Here is an 18834-nt window from a genome sequence, read left to right as displayed (position 1 = left end):
ACCACTTGATGCAATAACGCCTGAATAATTGAACATTAGAAAGTTGATAAATGGTTGAACAATCAGAAATCTGATAAATGATTGAACAGTTAGAAATTTAACCATAGGAAAATATGAGACAAGGAGTCTGCAGATAGGTACATTAGTTACAAATAAGATGACCTATATATTTCTACCAGATCCTAGCCAATGATTAACACGAGATCATTAATTAACAAATTAGCAAAAGGTTAAATGGCAGCAGGATAATACAGAATATCTGACAAATGTACACATGAAAATATTGTCACCTATATCAAATGTACACATGAAAATATTGTCACCAATATCAAATGTACATATGAAAATATTGTCACCAATATCAAATGTACACATGAAAATATTGTCACCTATATCAAATGTACACATGATAATATTGTCACCAATATCAAATGTACACATGAAAATATTGTCACCAATATCACATGTACACATGAAAATATTGTCACCAATATCAAATGTACACATGAAAATATTGTCACCAATATCAGACAAATGTACACATGAAAATATTGTCACCTATATCAAATGTACACATGAAAATATTGTCACCAATATCAAACAAATGTACACATGAAAATATTGTCACCTATATCAAATGTACACATGAAAATATTGTCACCAATATCAAACAAATATACACATGAAAATATTGTCACCAATATCAAACGTACACATGAAAATATTGTCACCAATATCAAATGTACACATGAAAATATTGTCACCAACATAAAACGTACACATGAAAATATTCACCAATATCAGACAAATGTACACATGAAAATATTGTCACCTATATCAGACAAATGTACACATGAAAATATTGTCACCTATATCAAATGTACACATGAAAATGTCACCAATTGAAGACAAATACACCAGGAGCATGTAGGAAAGCACCAATATAAAAATAATTTAAAACCAGTTCGACGCGACGAGATCTAGACATAACAAGATATAAGGAAAACTAGAAGGGTCCATGTTTGTAGGGCTACGTGTAGCCTGGTGGGCGGGGCCAGGTGTAGCCGTCCGCTACTGTTCTCGAATGTTCTCTCCCCAGTGCCGTCAGTGTTGGCATGACGTCGCCTGAACGCGATCAGTTTGTCGTCGTCAAGGTCGACCATAACCACGTCCACAGTCCCGCGAGAGTTCCTGGCGAACGAGATCAGCTCAGTCTCGTGAGAGTTCAAGAAGCTCAGGGGGCCGTAGTAGAGACCTTGAAACTCAAGGTCAGAGACGCGCTTTAAATTCATCCAACCGAAACGGCCGAATTTGAAGACGAGGCTGTCGTTTGATTGGCTGAGGAGAATCTCGATGAGGCCGAAACATTGGTGCCAGAACTCCCCCACAAAGTCCTGTAGGTTGTCGCGGCCTGCCGTCAAGTTGTAGCTCTCGTGGGGGGTGCGGTTTGTGGGCGCCGGGTCGGCGGGGTGGGTGGGGCGGGGTTGGCTGTCAGAGGAGGTCGTCTGCTGGCGAGAGGACAGGTCCGGGCAGGCCAGTGACCGGTTCAACCATGCCGGCTCGTTCAGAAGTAGGTCGGAGGCGTAGTACATCAGTGACCTGACAGATACATGAGTCAGGCGTCAGATACATGAGTCAGGCGACAGATACTTGATTCAGGCGTCAGATACATGAGTCAGGCGTCAGATACTTGAGTCAGGCGTCAGATACTTGAGTCAGGCGTCAGATACTTGAGAGGGGCGTCACTTACATGAGTCAGGCGTCAGATACATGAGTCAGGCGTCAGATACTTGAGTCAGGCGTCAGATACATGAGTCAGGCGTCAGATACATGAGTCAGGCGTCAGATACATGAGTCAGGCGTCAGATACATGAGTCAGGCGTCAGATACATGAGTCAGGCGTCAGATACTTGAGTCAGGCGTCAGATACTTGAGTCAGGCGTCAGATACATGAGTCAGGCGTCAGATACATAAGTTACAACCACCCACACAACCATCCACACAACCACCCACACAACCACCCACGCAACCACCCACACCAACTCCCACACATCCAACTCACTCCAAGAGATTCTTCTTGTCGTTCTTCTCCTGCGGGCCATTGACACTGATGTAGATGCCAGCCTTCATGTCAGGGTAGAGCCAGAGTCTGGACGAGTGGGTCACTATTCCACCTGTGTGGTACACCTGCCTGTAACCTGGGGAGGGGGGGGGGGAGGTCGGTGCAGGGTTAATACTACATTTAAGCTGTTCGGCTATAATTGAACGTAATTTATGTGACAACGTAAGGCTATAACCTTGACTGACCTCTGTAGTTGGCCGTGACCCAGCCCATGTCATAGCTCAAGGTCACATGACCCACGGGGCAGTGGGGCTTGTTCAGTTCCTGGAAGGGCAGGGTCGAGATCATCACCGGCTCAAAGGTCAGTCTGATGACCTCAGGGTCGACGACCCGCGTTCCCCGGGGTCCAAGGCCACCGGACAGCAGGAAGGTCATCCACTTGGCCATGTCTTCGGCGTTAGAGTACACTGAGCCGGCAGGTCCACACGGCGACACCGTTCTACAGGTGAGACAAAGGTCATCGTTCTACAGGTGAGACAAAGGTTAGGTCATCGTTCTACAGGTGAGACAAAGGTCATCGTTCTACAGGTGAGACAAAGGTTAGGTCATCGTTCTACAGGTGAGACAAAGGATAGGTCATCGTTCTACAGTTGAGACAATGGTTAGGTCATCGTTCTACAGGTGAGACAAAGGTTAGGTCATCGTTCTACAGGTGAGACAAAGGATAGGTCATCGTTCTACAGGTGAGACAAAGTTATGTCATCGTTCTACAGGTGAGACAAAGGTCATCGTTCTACAGGTGAGACAAAGGTTAGGTCATCGTTCTACAGGTGAGACAAAGGTCATCGTTCTACAGGTGAGACAAAGGTTAGGTCATCGTTCTACAGGTGAGACAAAGGATAGGTCATCGTTCTACAGTTGAGACAATGGTTAGGTCATCGTTCTACAGGTGAGACAAAGGTTAGGTCATCGTTCTACAGGTGAGACAAAGGATAGGTCATCGTTCTACAGGTGAGACAAAGGATAGGTCATCGTTCTACAGGTGAGACAAAGGTTAGGTCATCGTTCTACAGGTGAGACAAAGTTTAGGTCATCGTTCTACAGGTGAGACAAAGGTTAGGTCATCGTTCTACAGGTGAGAGAAAGGTTAGGTCATCGTTCTACAGGTGAGACAAAGGATAGGTCATCGTTCTACAGGTGAGACAAAGGTTAGGTCATCGTTCTACAGGTGAGACAAAGTTTAGGTCATCGTTCTACAGGTGAGACAAAGGATAGGTCATCGTTCTACAGGTGAGACAAAGGTTAGGTCATCGTTCTACAGGTGAGACAAAGTTTAGGTCATCGTTCTACAGGTGAGACAAAGGATAGGTCATCGTTCTACAGGTGAGACAAAGGTTAGGTCATCGTTCTACAGGTGAGACAAAGGATAGGTCATCGTTCTACAGGTGAGACAAAGTTAGGTCATCGTTCTACATGTGAGGTAACTTTTTTGTGCAATTATTTACAGGTGAGAAATATGACTTCACTTTCTACAGGCCTGTGATTGGATGGAATGAAAGCACGTGACACAAATCCTTACTTAAAGAGTTCCGGCGAGAGGTCGACCATGGTTCCATTGACCAGGTCGCAGGGCAGGGCAAAGTCCGAGAAATTGTTGACGTCCTCCAGGTACCCGGTGCCACTCATCTCCAGAGGTCGTAGGATAGCCTCCCTCAGCAGCTCCTCCCACTTCCGGTCAGCTGACATCTTCTCGAGCACGTGGGCGGCGAGGGTGTACATGTAGTTGTTGTAGACCAGCTTGTGGCGGAACTGGAGGTCTGTGGGCATGTGGGCCAGTCGCCTGGACCACAAGAAACACGGGGTTAATCACATGGTGGGCCAGTGGTAACTAGCCAGGTAAACTAGACAGGTAAACTAGACAGGTAAACTAGCTAGGTAAACTAGCCAGGTAAACTAGGCAGGTAAACTAGCCAGGTAAACTAGTCAGGTAAACTAGACAGGTAAACTAGCCAGGTAAACTAGGCAGGTAAACTAGCCAGGTAAACTAGCCAGGTAAACTAGCCAGGTAAACTAGGCAGGTAAACTAGACATGTAAACTAGCCAGGTAAACTAGCCAGGTAAACTAGCCAGGTAAACTAGGCAGGTAAACTAGCCAGGTAAACTAGCCAGGTAAACTAGGCAGGTAAACTAGACATGTAAACTAGCCAGGTAAACTAGACAGGTAAACTAGACAGGTAAACTAGACAGGTTAACTAGCCAGGTAAACTAGCCAGGTAAACTAGGCAGGTAAACTAGCCAGGTAAACTAGTCAGGTAAACTAGCCAGGTAAACTAGGCAGGTAAACTAGACATGTAAACTAGCCAGGTAAACTAGACAGGTAAACTAGACAGGTTAACTAGCCAGGTAAACTAGACAGGTAAACTAGACAGGTTAACTAGCCAGGTAAACTAGCCAGGTAAACTAGCCAGGTAAACTAGCCAGGTAAACTAGTCAGGTAAACTAGCCAGGTAAACTAGGCAGGTAAACTAGACATGTAAACTAGCCAGGTTAACTAGCCAGGTAAACTAGGCAGGTAAACTAGCCAGGTAAACTAGCCAGGTAAACTAGACAGGTAAACTAGACATGTTAACTAGCCAGGTAAACTAGCCAGGTAAACTAGCCAGGTAAACTAGGCAGGTAAACTAGGCAGGTAAACTAGCCAGGTAAACTAGCCAGGTAAACTAGTCAGGTAAACTAGCCAGGTAAACTAGACAGGTAAACTAGACATGTTAACTAGCCAGGTAAACTAGCCAGGTAAACTAGCCAGGTAAACTAGGCAGGTAAAATAGCCAGGTAAACTAGACAGGTAAACTTACTGAGCCAGCATATCACGCGTCATGTCGCTGGGGTAGCCCATGACTAGTGGCTTGAAGTAGGACGGGACCCCCATCCTATGGGCCAGTAGATCTCGAAAGGTGGCTGTCTCACTGCGCAGGTCATCTATCACTCGGAACTCTGGGTAGAACGATTTGATTGGTGAATCCATAGTGATACTAAAAATAGAATATGCAGCTATTAAAATAATGAGGAAACAAAAACAAAAAGTTAAATTTAAAATTGATCTTCTCTCCAAGGATTTGGTAACGTGAAATAATACTCGCAAATTAAACTAAGTATGAAGTGGGTGGGGGTGCAGTGGAGGGGGGGGGGGGGGTTGGTTACGTCATCGTTGATGTCCTTGGTCCGTGCTGGAAAGTATTTACATGTACACTCGGTCCTACACGACACAGACGACCCAGTCCTACACGACACATCCCACCAACACCCAGTCCTACACGACACATCCCCCACCAACATTCAGTCCTACACGACACAGCCCACCAACACCCAGCCCTACACGACACATCCCACCAACACCCAGTCCTACACGACACAGACGACCCAGCCCTACACGACACATCCCCCACCAACACCCAGTCCTACACGACACATCCCCCACCAACATTCAGTCCTACACGACACAGCCCACCAACACCCAGCCCTACACGACACATCCCACCAACACCCAGTCCTACACGACACAGACGACCCAGCCCTACACGACACATCCCACCAACACCCAGTCCTACACGACACATCCCACCAACACTCGGTCCTACACGACACAGACGACCCAGCCCTACACGACACAGCCTACCAACACCCAGTCCTACACGACACATCCCCCACCAACACCCAGCCCTACACGACACATCCCCCACCAACACCCAGTCCTACACGACACATCCCCCACCAACACCCAGTCCTACACGACACAGACGACCCAGCCCTACACGACACAGCCTACCAACACCCAGTCCTACACGACACATCCCACCAACACCCAGCCCTACACGACACAGCCCACCAACACCCAGTCCTACACGACACATCCCACCAATACCCAGCCCTACACGACACATCCCACCAACACCCAGCCCTACACGACACAGCCGACCCAGCCCTACACGACACAGCCCACCAACACACAGTCCTACACGACACATCCCACCAATACCCAGCCCTACACGACACATCCCACCAACACCCAGCCCTACACGACACAGCCGACCCAGCCCTACACGACACAGCCCACCAACACACAGTCCTACACGACACATCCCACCAATACCCAGCCCTACACGACACATCCCACCAACACCCAGTCCTACACGACACAGCCGACCCAGCCCTACACGACACATCCCACCAACACCCAGCCCTACACGACACATCCCACCAACACCCAGCCCTACACGACACAGCCCACAAGCCCACCAGCCCACCAACACCCAGTCCTACACGACACATCCCACCAGCCCCCCCCCCCCCCCCCAACACACACAAATAGATCTCTCCCACCCACGCCCGCTATTACCCAATTGATTAAACAATCCAGATAACTCCTTACACCCCGAGTTCTGGTATTGATTCACTCCCTTGGCTAAATCCTTCGATGCCTATTAGATTCTTATAACTTTCTGGGAGACGCCACCAGATATTAACGTTCACATATATCAGCCACCACCCCCCCCCCCCCCCCCCCCACACCCACGCCTACAACCTATTTTTAGAACGGAAGATTGTTGGAATGAAAAAAAACGGAGGTTCCAAAAACGAGACACACAATACAACCAGCAAAGGCACGGGAATCATGTTCAACAAAAACATGCCGCCATCTTGTTTTAATGACTGCCTAGTTTGGCCACTTTACTCGACTTAAGATATTTGTATTTAATCCAGTAATCTTAAGATATTTGTATTTAATCCAGTAATCTTAAGATATTTGTATTTAATCCAGTAATCTTAAGATATTTGTATTTAATCCTGTGATCATGAGAAAAAACGGAGTTTCAAAATTTTAAATAAAAAACCTCACAGTCAGACTGGACAGACTAGAAAGACCGACAGGTAGACAGACCGATGGACAAACAAACAATTTGGATGTACCCCTGGCTACAGAAAAAGTATTCAAATGTAAAAAAGAGCGAACATTTAACTGAGTCTTACTGACACAAAACAAAAATCAGATTCAGCAACATCTCCACGCAATCCCTTTATGTTCCACGCAGCCGTACGGAATGATTCGGGCTTGTCACAATGTAGGCTAGTGGAGCGTAATTAATTTGTATCTGTCGCATTCAATGCAATTTCATTGCGAGAACTGGGTTATTAGAAGCTTATTAAGCACGATCTTCTATAGAACAATTCGGTTGTCTCCAGCATACGTGCACACACGAACCCACGTGATTGGTCAAATCTCTGACTTGAACTAAAGTCGATGATGGACCAGAAACTTTAAACACATCGCGAACGTCTGGGTTCTTGGTGAGGTGAATGAGATGATGGCAAAAACAAAATGGCTGAGACAAATTGGGTATTAAATTACACGTTTAAAACACCACACATTTTATTTTGAGTTTTCTGCCATTTTATCTAAAATACAAATTCTATCAACGTAATATGCTTCAGACTATAGAACTTTTTTTACTCTTTGTTTATACTTTATATCCATCTAATACTAATACGTAGAACAATTGTTTACTTATATTGACGGATTTGTGGATTTTAAAGTAACGGGGCCCTTGGCTGCTGCCCAATCAGCCCCTTCCTAATCCGGACAGACGGACGGCAAGAGAGGGACTTTTGGATGTTAATATCGGCCTGCGCATTGTGTCCATGATCTTTAGAGTATATCAACAGCCTGCACAGTATATCAACAGCCTGCACAGTATATCAACAGCCTGCTGTTTATCAACAGCCGGTACAGTATATCAGCAGTCAGTACGATGTATATAAACAGACTGTATATTGTGTATCATTAGTCTGTACGGTGTATATCAACACGAATGCCATATCGACAGAGGGGGTGGGGGGGGGGGGGTTGACGAAATCACTGAGAGCTACCCGATGCTACCTGATGGCTACCTACCTGACGTTACCTGACTGGACATAGTGCTGAGGTCATTAAAACAGACGAACTCTACTTCATCTGCCCCACATGGAAACCATGACGAAGAAGAGATCGGTGTGGCGATCTGTGTCACGTCCTACCTCTCCACGGGGGTGGGGTGGGGGGGGGGGGGTAAGAGACCATGTATAAAAATATGTTCGCCCACCCCCCTTACTCGACGCCCCCCCCCCTACTCGACGCCAACCCCTCCCTTACTCGACGCGCCCGTTTCGACTCACTGAGTTCCATCTCCACCCACACCAGCGAGTTACGGCCGGGCTGTAAAGCGCGAATTGTGTCCCTTACATTCAGTAATTAATCTTGTCTCCCTTGTGTTGCGGACAGATACGTTCCTGCACCCACCCCCACCCCCGCACTCTACGCCCAACAATGACCTCTTGACCACGCCCACACAATCTTCACGCGGTGTATTTTGGGATATCAAAAATCGTCACATTGACGGCTCGATTTCTTCGGACCAGTTTTAGGGAAGCAATTCAGTGGGGGTAGAGGATAACTTTAGCCTTGAGGGTAGAGGATAACTTTAGCAGTGGGGGATAGAGGATAACTTTAGCAGTGGTGATTACAGGATAACTTTAGCAGTGGGGGTAGAGGATAACTTTAGCAGTGGTGGCTAGAGGATAACTTAGCAGTGGTGGCTAGAGGATAACTTTAGCAGTGGTGGCTAGAGGATAACTTTAGCAGTGGGGGCTAGAGGATAACTTTAGCAGTGGTGGCTAGAGGATAACTTTAGCAGTGGTGGCTAGAGGATAACTTTAGCAGTGGTGGCTAGAGGATAACTTTAGCAGTGGGGGCTAGAGGATAACTTTAGCAGTGGGGGCTAGAGGATAACTTTAGCAGTGGTGGCTAGAGGATAACTTTAGCAGTGGGGGCTAGAGGATAACTTTAGCATTGGGGGTAGAGGATAACTTTAGCAGTGGTGGCTAGAGGATAACTTTAGCAGTGGTGGCTAGAGGATAACTTTAGCAGTGGGGGATAGAGGATAACTTTAGCAGTGGGGATAGAGGATAACTTTAGCAGTGGGGGTAGAGGATAACTTTAGCAGTGGGGGCTAGAGGATAACTTTAGCATTGGGGGTAGAGGATAACTTTAGCAGTGGTGATTACAGGATAACTTTAGCAGTGGGGATAGAGGATAACTTTAGCAGTGGGGGTAGAGGATAACTTTAGCATTGGGGGTAGAGGATAACTTTAGCAGTGGGGGCTAGAGGATAACTTTAGAAATAAAGTGGGAGTGATTTCCCCTAAACTTTCTCGAATATTCTTATAAAACATTACGCGGGATGGCAACTCGTGATATAGACATGATTTTTTAAATCAATTTTAATTATTTAAAGTTTAAAAATAGAATAGAATATACTAGAAAAAAGTATTGCGCACCACTGAAATGCAAACAATTTTTGTGAAATCGGAAATAACGTAAATTACTACTTCCGGTCACCGGAATTCATCCAAATTTGAAAGTAAACAGAGAAGGCATGTTTTTTTTTTTTTTTTTTTTTTCTTATGTGTGAAATGTCATCTGTCAGAAACAGTACTCAAGTTATAGGCTTTTGAAAAAACAAAAGTAGAATAAATTCCACTTCTAGTTACCGGAAATCGCTGAAAAGTTGATACAAACTGCAGATTTGATATTATACTTATATATGAAATTTCATCAACCTAGCTGTAACGGTACTCAAGTTATCGTGTTTATACACGTCCACGTCCACGCACACGCACATGCACACACACAGACAGACACACACAGAGACAGAATTGCGAAATTTAGTTTTTCGGACTTAGGGAGGTCTAAAACGTCTATATTTGTGAAAATCTAAATTTCGATTTTTTGCCTCCTCTATATGAGAAAGTAAAAAACAACTATGAAACACCAAAGAAAACCAATTGAATTAAAAATCATTCAACAGAGTATTGAGGGGGTGGGGGTGGGTTGTGTGTGTGTGTGTGAGAGAGTGTGTGTATGGGGTGTGTGTGGGTGGGTGGGGGGTGGGTGTGTGTGAGGGTGTGTGCGTGTGTGAGGGTGTGTGTGAGGGTGTGTGTGTGTGTGAGGGTGTGTGTGAGGGTGTGTGTGTGTGGGTGGGTGTGTGTGAGGGTGTGTGTGTGTGGGTGGGTGCGTGTGAGGGTGTGTGTGTGTGGGTGGGTGTGTGTGTGAGGGTGTGTGTGGGTGTGTGAGGGTGTGTGTGTGTGGGTGGGTGTGTGTGTGAGGGTGTGTGTGGGTGTGTGAGGGTGTGAGTGTGTGTGTGTGTGTGTGAGGGTGTGTGAGGGTGTGTGTGTGTGTGTGAGGGTGTGTGTGTGGGTGGGTGTGTGTGTGAGGGTGTGTGTGGGTGTGTGAGGGTGTGAGTGTGTGTGTGTGTGTGAGGGTGTGTGAGGGTGTGTGTGTGTGGGTGTGTGGGTGTGTGAGGGTGTGTGTGGGTGTGTGTGGGGGGGGGTGTCAAAAATCAGATTCCTGACCTCGGCTGACAGGACCAGCTCTGACGTCACCAGAGCCACATAGAGGGCCGCTGCTCGGGTTATTTCATTAAATACGGTCCAATCGCTTGTCAATATTTTAATTAGAGTGACGTCAGAGATTGCGTGATCGTCCTATCCCCCTCCCCACCCTAGATGAAATCTGACGTCATATCCGCTGATCGCGACACGAAACAGGAAGTAAACAAAGGTCAATGACCTCATCTACATTAACATCTGCATCAGTACACAGATTTTCTAATGTCATCTTGTCATTTCCAACTGGACACAATGTCATCTTGTCATTTCTAACTTGACACAATGTCAACCGGTCATTTCAAACTGGACACAATGTCATCTTGTCATTTCTAACTCGATACAATGTCATCCTGTCATTTCTAACTCGATACAACATTTTAGTCTTAAGGTAAGGAATAGTATTAGGGATAGGGATATGGTTATGATTAGGATTAGGGATGGGGGTATGGTTAGTATTAGGGATAGAGAGGGGGATATGGTTAGAATTAGGGATAGGGATATGGTTAGGATTAGGATTAGGGATAGGGATAGCGATAGTAATAATGATAAATTTAGTGTTTAGGATTGGGATAATTTTAGGGGGAGCAATCATATGGGCCACTTGATTATATACAGGAATCATATGGGCCACTTGATTATATACAGCAATCATATGGGCCACTTGATCATATACAGCAATCATATGGGCCACTTGATTATATACAGGAATCATATGGGCCACTTGATAATATGCAGGAATTATATGGGCCACTTGATCATGATTTTCGAACGCGGCACTTTTGTAAGTCCAATAAATGGCATGTGATGTCCAGTCAAGTGTAAATGACTGGGTAGGGATGTGGCTAGGGATGTGGGGGGTGCTATATTGCTGCAATAAACCACACGTAGCCTAATTTGGTTCTATACGCATTCTTGTTTAGTACTGGTCCCTTGTCAAGCGGTTGGTGTGGGATGTGGGGGTGGGGGTAGGGAAGAAATCTATTCTAGAGCCACCTTACGGCTCCCAGGGGAACTCTGCAAGCAGCTACTTATACATCACAGTGTGTGTGTGTGGGGGGGGGGTCGAGAAAATAACGGTCACCCCCCCCCCTTACCTCAACGGCTGCCCGGCACACACAAATTAAGTAGTATGGACCCCCCCCCCCCTCCCCTAAACAGCTAGCCAGCCACCAACATGTCCAGACTCTGGCTAGAACTAGCGACTACACAGCGGTCATCTAAATTTGCCGCCATTAGAAAACATCAGCAGACGACTCTTGTGAGCATGTGACCACATCATTTGAATTTTAAATCCCACCCAAAACATTACGGGCACCACGTGATGTGTACCACACAAAGACTGACTGAAGAGAACTATTCACTTAATACAATTATGACTGACTTTACAATTCAAATGTAACTTACGTGACTGAATACACATGTGACTGAATACAAAGGTGACTTATGTGACTGAATACAACGGTGACTTATGTGACTGAATACAAAGGTGACTTATGTGACTGAATACAAAGGTGACTTAAGTGACTGAATACAAAGGTGACTTATGTGACTGAATACAAAGGTGACTTATTTGACTGAACACAAATGTGACTTATGTGACTGAATACAAAGGTGACTTATGTGACTTAATACAAAGGTGACTTATGTGACTGAATACAAAGGTGACTTATTTGACTGAACACTAATGTGACTTATGTGACTGAATACAAAGGTGACTTATGTGACTTAATACAAAGGTGACTTATGTGACTGAATACAAAGGTGACTTATGTGACTGAATACAAAGTTGACTTAAGTGACTGAATACAAAGTTGACTTATGTGACTGAATACAAAGGTGACTTATGTGACTGAATACAAAGGTGACTTACTTCTTCTGAGAGTGCACCCACCTAGCGATGAGGGTGGCTGTAAAGGCCTTGGTCAATGACGCAATCGCGAACCTCGTTTTGGCTGTAGTTGGCCTAGATTTGTTGGTGCTGGTGTTACCATAGCCTTTGGTGAGCACGACGTGGCCGTCCTTGACCACGGCCAAGGTCAAGGCCGGGGACTGGTGGCATGCCAGAATATGGTGGACGAACTGGTCTATGTCGCCGGCCAGGTGCTTGAAGCTTCTGGCCTGGCTGGGCGTGAGTTGGGCCATGGCCAAGGCGGGGGTCAGCACCAGCAGGATGACCACTGACCAGAGGGGGGACGACCCCAGGGGGGAGGCGGTCTGACGCATGCTGATGGAGGTCCAGAGGGTCGCAGAGTGCAGGTAGTGCCCCGACCGTCTCACGGTGTGAAGAGTCAACAGCAAATATTCTCGGGTCCTACTAATATCCAGCTAAATGGCGTCTGTGTAGATAACTGAGATTCGCCATGATTTGATTGGTTGATATCCTACCTCGTTCACAGCGCATGCTCCAGATATCCTGGTCTGTAAAAAATAAAATAAAAATCACATGAAAACAGGTAAGTATAAATCACGTGACAGTGACAAAATCATCATGGGAAGGCTAGATATGACAGTATCTGAGACACATTGACCTGAGACACATTGACCACCTGAGACACATTGACCACCTGAGACACATTGACCACCTGAGACACATTGACCTGAGACACATTGGCCACCTGAGACACATTGACTTGAGACACGTTGACCTGTGACACGTTGACCTGAGACACATTGACTTGAGACACATTGACCTGTGACACATTGACCTGAGACACATTGACCTGAGACACATTGACTTGAGACACATTGACTTGAGACACATTGACTTGAGACGCATTGGCCACCTGAGACACATTGACTTGAGACACGTTGACCTGTGACACGTTGACCTGAGACACATTGACTTGAGACACATTGACCTGAGACACATTGACTTGAGACACATTGACTTGAGACACATTGACCTGAGACACATTGGCCACCTGAGACACATTGGCCACCTGAGACACATTGACATGTGACACGTTGACCTGAGACACATTGACTTGAGACACATTGACCTGAGACACATTGGCCACCTGAGACACATTGACCTGAGACACATCACCTTTGAAACAGTTTATCTTTAACAACCGTGTAAACAGTGGACTTGCAATGTTTCATGTTAATTATCCCCCATACATGTACAAGTAAAGTTTCTTGTTAATTATCCCCCATACATGTACGAGTAATGTTTCTTTATAATCAGCCCACTATACATGTACGAGCAATGTTAGTATTGTTAGCCCACCATACATATATGAACAATGTTAGCCCACCATACATATACGAGTAATGTTTCTTTATGTGCTATTCGGAGCTCATTTCGTCTCTAACAAATTCACACATGTGAACAAGCATTTAGTTAGCATCAACTACAAAATAAACATCCTCTCATTATGATACACATGTCTTTTAAATTATCCAATGCAATTACCTGTTGAAAGGTGAGAAGGTGTGGTCGGATACTGAGACAACAATCGCTAGCCGAAAGTCTCGAGTTCGGATCCCGAATTTAAGTGAGTCCCTATCTCCACTTAGTTCTGATTCACCTCCCTAAGTCCCTATCTCCCCTTAGCTCTAATTCACCTCCCCTAAGTCCCTATCTCCACGTAGCTCAGATGAACTCTAATTCACCTCCCCTAAGTCCCTATCTCCACTTAGCTCTAATTCACCTCCCCTAAGTCCCTATCTCCACTTAGCTCTAATTCACCTCCCCTAAGTCCCTATCTCCACGTAGCTCAGATGAACTCTAATTCACCTCCCCTAAGTCCCTATCTCCACTTAGCTCTGATTCACCTCCCCTAAGTCCCTATCTCCACTTAGCTCTAATTCACCTCCCCTAAGTCCCTATCTCCACTTAGTTCTAGTTAACCTCCCCTAAGTCCCTACCTCCACGTAGCTCTAACTCGCCTCCCCTAAAACGACAGGGACATTACTTGTGGTGCTAAACGTGTTGAAAATTTAGGAGTGCTTGAGATTGACGGTGATGTTGTTGTTAGAGAGGTTAAAGATGTTGTTGTTAGAGAGGTTAAAGATGTTGTTGTTAGAGAGGTTAAAGATGTTGTTGTTAGAGAGGTTAAAGATGTTGTTGTTAGAGAGGTTAAAGATGATGATGTAGTAGGGGTTAAAAATGATGTTGATTATTTCAATGTTATTTTCTCTCCCCCCCCCCTCCCCCCCCCCCCCCAAAAAAAAACAAACAAAACAAATAATGCCAATTATAAGAATGAAATAATGTTAGCCCAATAAGGCATTTAAATCTCACCTCTGTATTCTGAACTCTGAGCTAACTTGTGACCAAGATCTCACCTCTGTATTCTGAACTCTGAGCTAACTTGTGACCAAGATCTCACCTCTGTATTCTGAACTCTGAGCTAACTTGTGACCCAGATATCAACGGCAAATTAGCGGGAAACAAATGGAAGTAATTAGCTAAATTTAATTATGATCGGTGCAGAGGTATCACAATTATTTGGTTTGCAACGTGTTTTGTTAAGTTTTCAGATGTCTAGGTCAGTCCCAAAGGTTAAGGTTCACGGCAACTACATGGGCTGACCAAACGATGGAATGGTTGGTCCACCCTAGGTACTTATAAGACAAGAATCTTTTGATCTATTATTATAGTTTCAGTATAAAAAGCTGCAACTGGACACACTTAGCTAATTATTAGATTGATTACACGTTAATTAGAAGAAAAGTATCTTACCTCTGTGTTTTTGGTGTCCTTACTCAATTCAAATAATTCAACAAACCAAAACATCAATTCATAAAAACGTAAACTGATACACAATAAAACTAATTCAATTAGAAAATATCCAAAAGAAAATGAACAATCGCTTCCCGCACGGTTTTAAAAATATCTTTCAAATCCACTCACGGGAAATTAACACAAATCTCGACAAGGGAGACCACCATAAATCTCGACAAGGGAGATCACCACAAATATCCGCAAGGGAGATCACCACAGAGTACTTGCAGCGCCCAATGTACAAGGAATTAAGTTCCGGACTAGATTAGTGCGTGCTAGGGCGTGGCATGAAGATATGACTTGCATTGATTACATCCCCTGTTTTAAAAAAACTCTTCGCGTTACTACGGGCATCAAAGAAGCTGCTAAATTGTGTGCGCACCGTTTAATTATTTCCAATTAGTTCAATTACCCCAACTCCCACGCTGTCTATTACGATACCGATGCCATTTAAAAAAATTGGAATCGATATGATGAATATCAACAAACAAGACCCTGCATGCAGATATTCGCGTGCACGACTACTGTGATAGTTGGACGAAACTGAGGCTGACTTCTGCCCGCCACCTGTTGCCCGCCAGCCGTCGTCTGCTCGCCACATGTGGGGTGGTGAGCGGAAGGACGCGCACCACGTGTTCGTGTGGTGATTGGTTTGGTGTGGCCGCCCCAGCCACGGGGGACGCCGTTAATAACAAGTTGCCCTTGTGGCGAGGGTCATAACTTTCAAAACTCGAGGGCCGAGGGAGGGGGTGTGTGAGGGAGGGGGGGGGGGGTCAGGGGTTGTAGCCTGTTTGTATTTTTGGGTTTTGATAAAATCTGTAACTGTCACGTTTTATTTGCCGTCACATGTTTAGTTTGGTCCCCATCATGTCGTCAGTTCGAGAGCCCTATAAAGACAACTGAGAGCTATTGAGATAAGACTTATCTAACATTTGTGAGAAACGAACCGCATCAGCATACAAGAACATACCTGTCTCCATATCTCTATATATGGTAGTTGGCATTTTATATAACTGAATTGCACTTTAGTTCGTACACCGAGTCATTGGCATCAGTTAGTTTGTACACCGAATCATTGGCATCCGTTGGTTCGTACACCGAGTCATTGGCATCATGTCGTCAGTTCGAGAGCCCTATAAAGACAACTGAGAGCTATTGAGATAAGACTTATCTAACATTTGTGAGAAACGAACCGCATCAGCATACAAGAACATACCTGTCTCCATATCTCTATATATGGTAGTTGGCATTTTATATAACTGAATTGCACTTTAGTTCGTACACCGAGTCATTGGCATCAGTTAGTTTGTACACCGAATCATTGGCATCCGTTAGTTCGTACACCGAGTCATTGGCATCCGTTAGTTCGTACACCGAGTCATTAGCATCAGTTAGTTCGTACACCGAGACATTGGCATCAGTTAGTTCGTACACCGAGTCATTGGCATCAGTTCGTACACCGAGTCATTGGCATCAGTTAGTTCGTACACCGAGTCATTGGCATCAGTTAGTTTGTACACCGAATCATTGGCATCCGTTAGTTCGTACACCGAGTCATTGGCATCAGTTAGTTCGTACACCGAGTCAGTGTACTCCAGCAGAGTCTTAACACCCTTGGCTTGCGACATGAGTGTTGGGGCGTTAAGAAGGCGTGCCCGAGTCAAACCTTGCGTCACGGTTACGGACGCCGCGTCAAACTTTTTACGATGTACCAGCGGAGGAAGGAAGGTCTGGTTCAAACCTTTGAGTCCGAACTATCCCTACTGGTTCAAACCTTTTAGTCCGAACTATCCCTACTGTTGAGCCGGGTACTGGACAGTGAGGTACAGAGCGCCCGATACACGGTGATCAAACCAATGCCCAAGCCAGTTAGTCGGAGTTCGTCGCGTTGAATATGCCTGGCTAATGGGAGTCACCTCCTGAGCCACTGATAGCCGGTGATGTCCGGAGATAGCCGGTGATGTCCGGAGATAGCCGGTGATGTCCGGAGATAGCCGGAGATAGCCGGTGATATCCGGAAATAGCCGATGATGTCAATATAGAAAAAAAAAAGTTCGTAACTTGAGTCAAGGTTTAGATCGTCAAATAAAACCCCGAAACGTTGGTAACCACTCGACATGGTAACCATGGTTACCACTGCGCCCTGTACAAATCTCTGATGGTTTTACTCGACTAGAGGTGGCTGTCTGGGACATGAAGTGTGTCGCCACCCCTTCTACCAACACCTCATGTGCTGTCCATGAACACACCCCAGAACAGCGGCTACGCTCCTGAGGAGACACCGCTCTACGCCCTCCCCCTCTACGAGACACCCCAGACCCCCGGTTACGCCCTCTCTACACCACTCCCCCAGCGAGACACTCCTACATCCCCGGCTACTTCCTCCCTACGCCCCCCCCCCCCATTAGAGACACCCCAGATGCCCGGCTACGCCCCCCCCCCCCCCTTACGAGACACGCCAGATTCCCCCTTACGCCCCCCCCCCCCCTTTCGAGAAACCCTAGATCCCCATACACCCTCCCCCTACAAGACACCACTACCCCCCCCCCCCCAAGAGACACCACCTTTGTAACTTTTGAGTTTCCGCCTTTGACAGCGAGGTTTTACGAGTAGCTTCCCCTGATGCTGGTTGCGCTTCCTGATATTGTTGAGTTCTCTCATTAAGAAACATCCAAATGTAGGTGGCGGGGTGGTGGGGATGCTCGAACGCCAGGGGGAGCAACAAGGTAAACAAGTAATTCTATTTCCGGCGAGATGTGCCACTAGATCTCCCGTCGTTCACCAGAAATTTGGATAAATTTAGCCCTTGACGTCACACCAGCCCTCGCGTTAAGCCAAAAATAGAACAGAGAGAAAGCGCGCGCAAACTTGAACAACAAACAAAATTGTGAAAAATGATTCCCCGAGCAGCAAGCAGACATTAAAGATGTGCATATCATAATAAACGCGTCGCCTTCTGGCAACAGCTACGGTTACTATAGGGCTATAAATAGATTTTCTTCGCGCGCATGTTTTCCTACTTTACTTTCCGGTATAAGAGTGTAGAGTAAGAAATGTAATTGTACAAAATAAAGCGAGTATTCTTACTTAAACGTTCTCGTATATTCTTATATAACACTGCTATCGACTATATAAATGTTTTACAAATATAGTTTTGATACTTCAATTTTTTTTAAATGGAATAGTCGTATGGAAAAAGAATTGCGCATCAAATGAACGCAAACAATAGAGCCAAAGAGTCGTGTTTGATAAAGTACACAAAGATTAATTTTTCAGTTAATTAAACATTTAAATTGTATAATATAACACTGCTGGTTGTGTTTCAATCGCTATAGATTTTGGAACCAAAAAATAAATACATTACATGTCGTGCTTTTTACTTGCATCGCAGTGTCTAATTATAAATAGTTGGGTAGGGTTTATTTATATAACGACTTAACTTTTTGGATAGTTGGCACTGGTTTTACTCTTTTGTATAACGTGAATAAAATATTAAATAAACGCACATTGCTAAAACATATTAAACGGATTAATGTCAAATAATATTTTCGTTTAGATAACT

General features: G+C 45.3%; 2 protein-coding genes across 2 annotated transcripts; both read right to left on the bottom strand.

Annotated features, from left to right (window-relative positions):
• Positions 1-902: 902 nt before the first annotated feature.
• On the bottom strand, positions 903-15347 carry LOC131937003 (protein flp). Its single transcript, XM_059294183.1, has 7 exons — positions 15231-15347; positions 12414-12961; positions 4918-5094; positions 3642-3902; positions 2308-2561; positions 2063-2198; positions 903-1599 (listed from the first exon to the last, which is right to left on the bottom strand). The coding sequence occupies exons 2-7, from the start codon at positions 12764-12766 to the stop codon at positions 981-983; spliced, it is 1800 nt and encodes a 599-aa protein (XP_059150166.1). The 5' UTR covers positions 12767-12961; positions 15231-15347; the 3' UTR covers positions 903-980.
• On the bottom strand, positions 13030-16900 carry LOC131938679 (homeobox-like protein HDP1). The gene is made up of 2 exons (XM_059296810.1): positions 16705-16900; positions 13030-13589 (listed from the first exon to the last, which is right to left on the bottom strand). The coding sequence occupies exons 1-2, from the start codon at positions 16898-16900 to the stop codon at positions 13030-13032; spliced, it is 756 nt and encodes a 251-aa protein (XP_059152793.1).
• Positions 16901-18834: the final 1934 nt, after the last annotated feature.

Source organism: Physella acuta, unplaced genomic scaffold, assembly GCF_028476545.2.
Source record: "Physella acuta isolate Inbredline_101_S28 unplaced genomic scaffold, ASM2847654v3 ptg000017l, whole genome shotgun sequence".
Lineage (NCBI taxonomy): Eukaryota > Metazoa > Mollusca > Gastropoda > Physidae > Physella > Physella acuta.
The sequence above is the reverse complement of the archived record's forward strand: the minus strand, read 5'-3'. Positions and strand labels throughout refer to the sequence as shown.

Excerpts from the sequence above, each read along its gene's own strand:
- LOC131938679 (XM_059296810.1), bottom strand. The coding sequence starts at position 16,900 with ATGTCGCAAGCCAAGGGTGTTAAGACTCTGCTGGAGTACACTGACTCG. Across the intron at positions 13,590-16,704 it reads ACTGATGCCAATGACTCGGT|GTGATGTGTCTCAGGTCAAT; the intron begins GTACGAACTAAC and ends ACTGTTTCAAAG.
- LOC131937003 (XM_059294183.1), bottom strand. The coding sequence starts at position 12,766 with ATGCGTCAGACCGCCTCCCCCCTGGGGTCGTCCCCCCTCTGGTCAGTG. Across the intron at positions 3,903-4,917 it reads ACGCGTGATATGCTGGCTCA|GCGACTGGCCCACATGCCCA; the intron begins GTAAGTTTACCT and ends CTTGTGGTCCAG. Across the intron at positions 2,199-2,307 it reads GGTCACGGCCAACTACAGAG|GTTACAGGCAGGTGTACCAC; the intron begins GTCAGTCAAGGT and ends CCCCCTCCCCAG.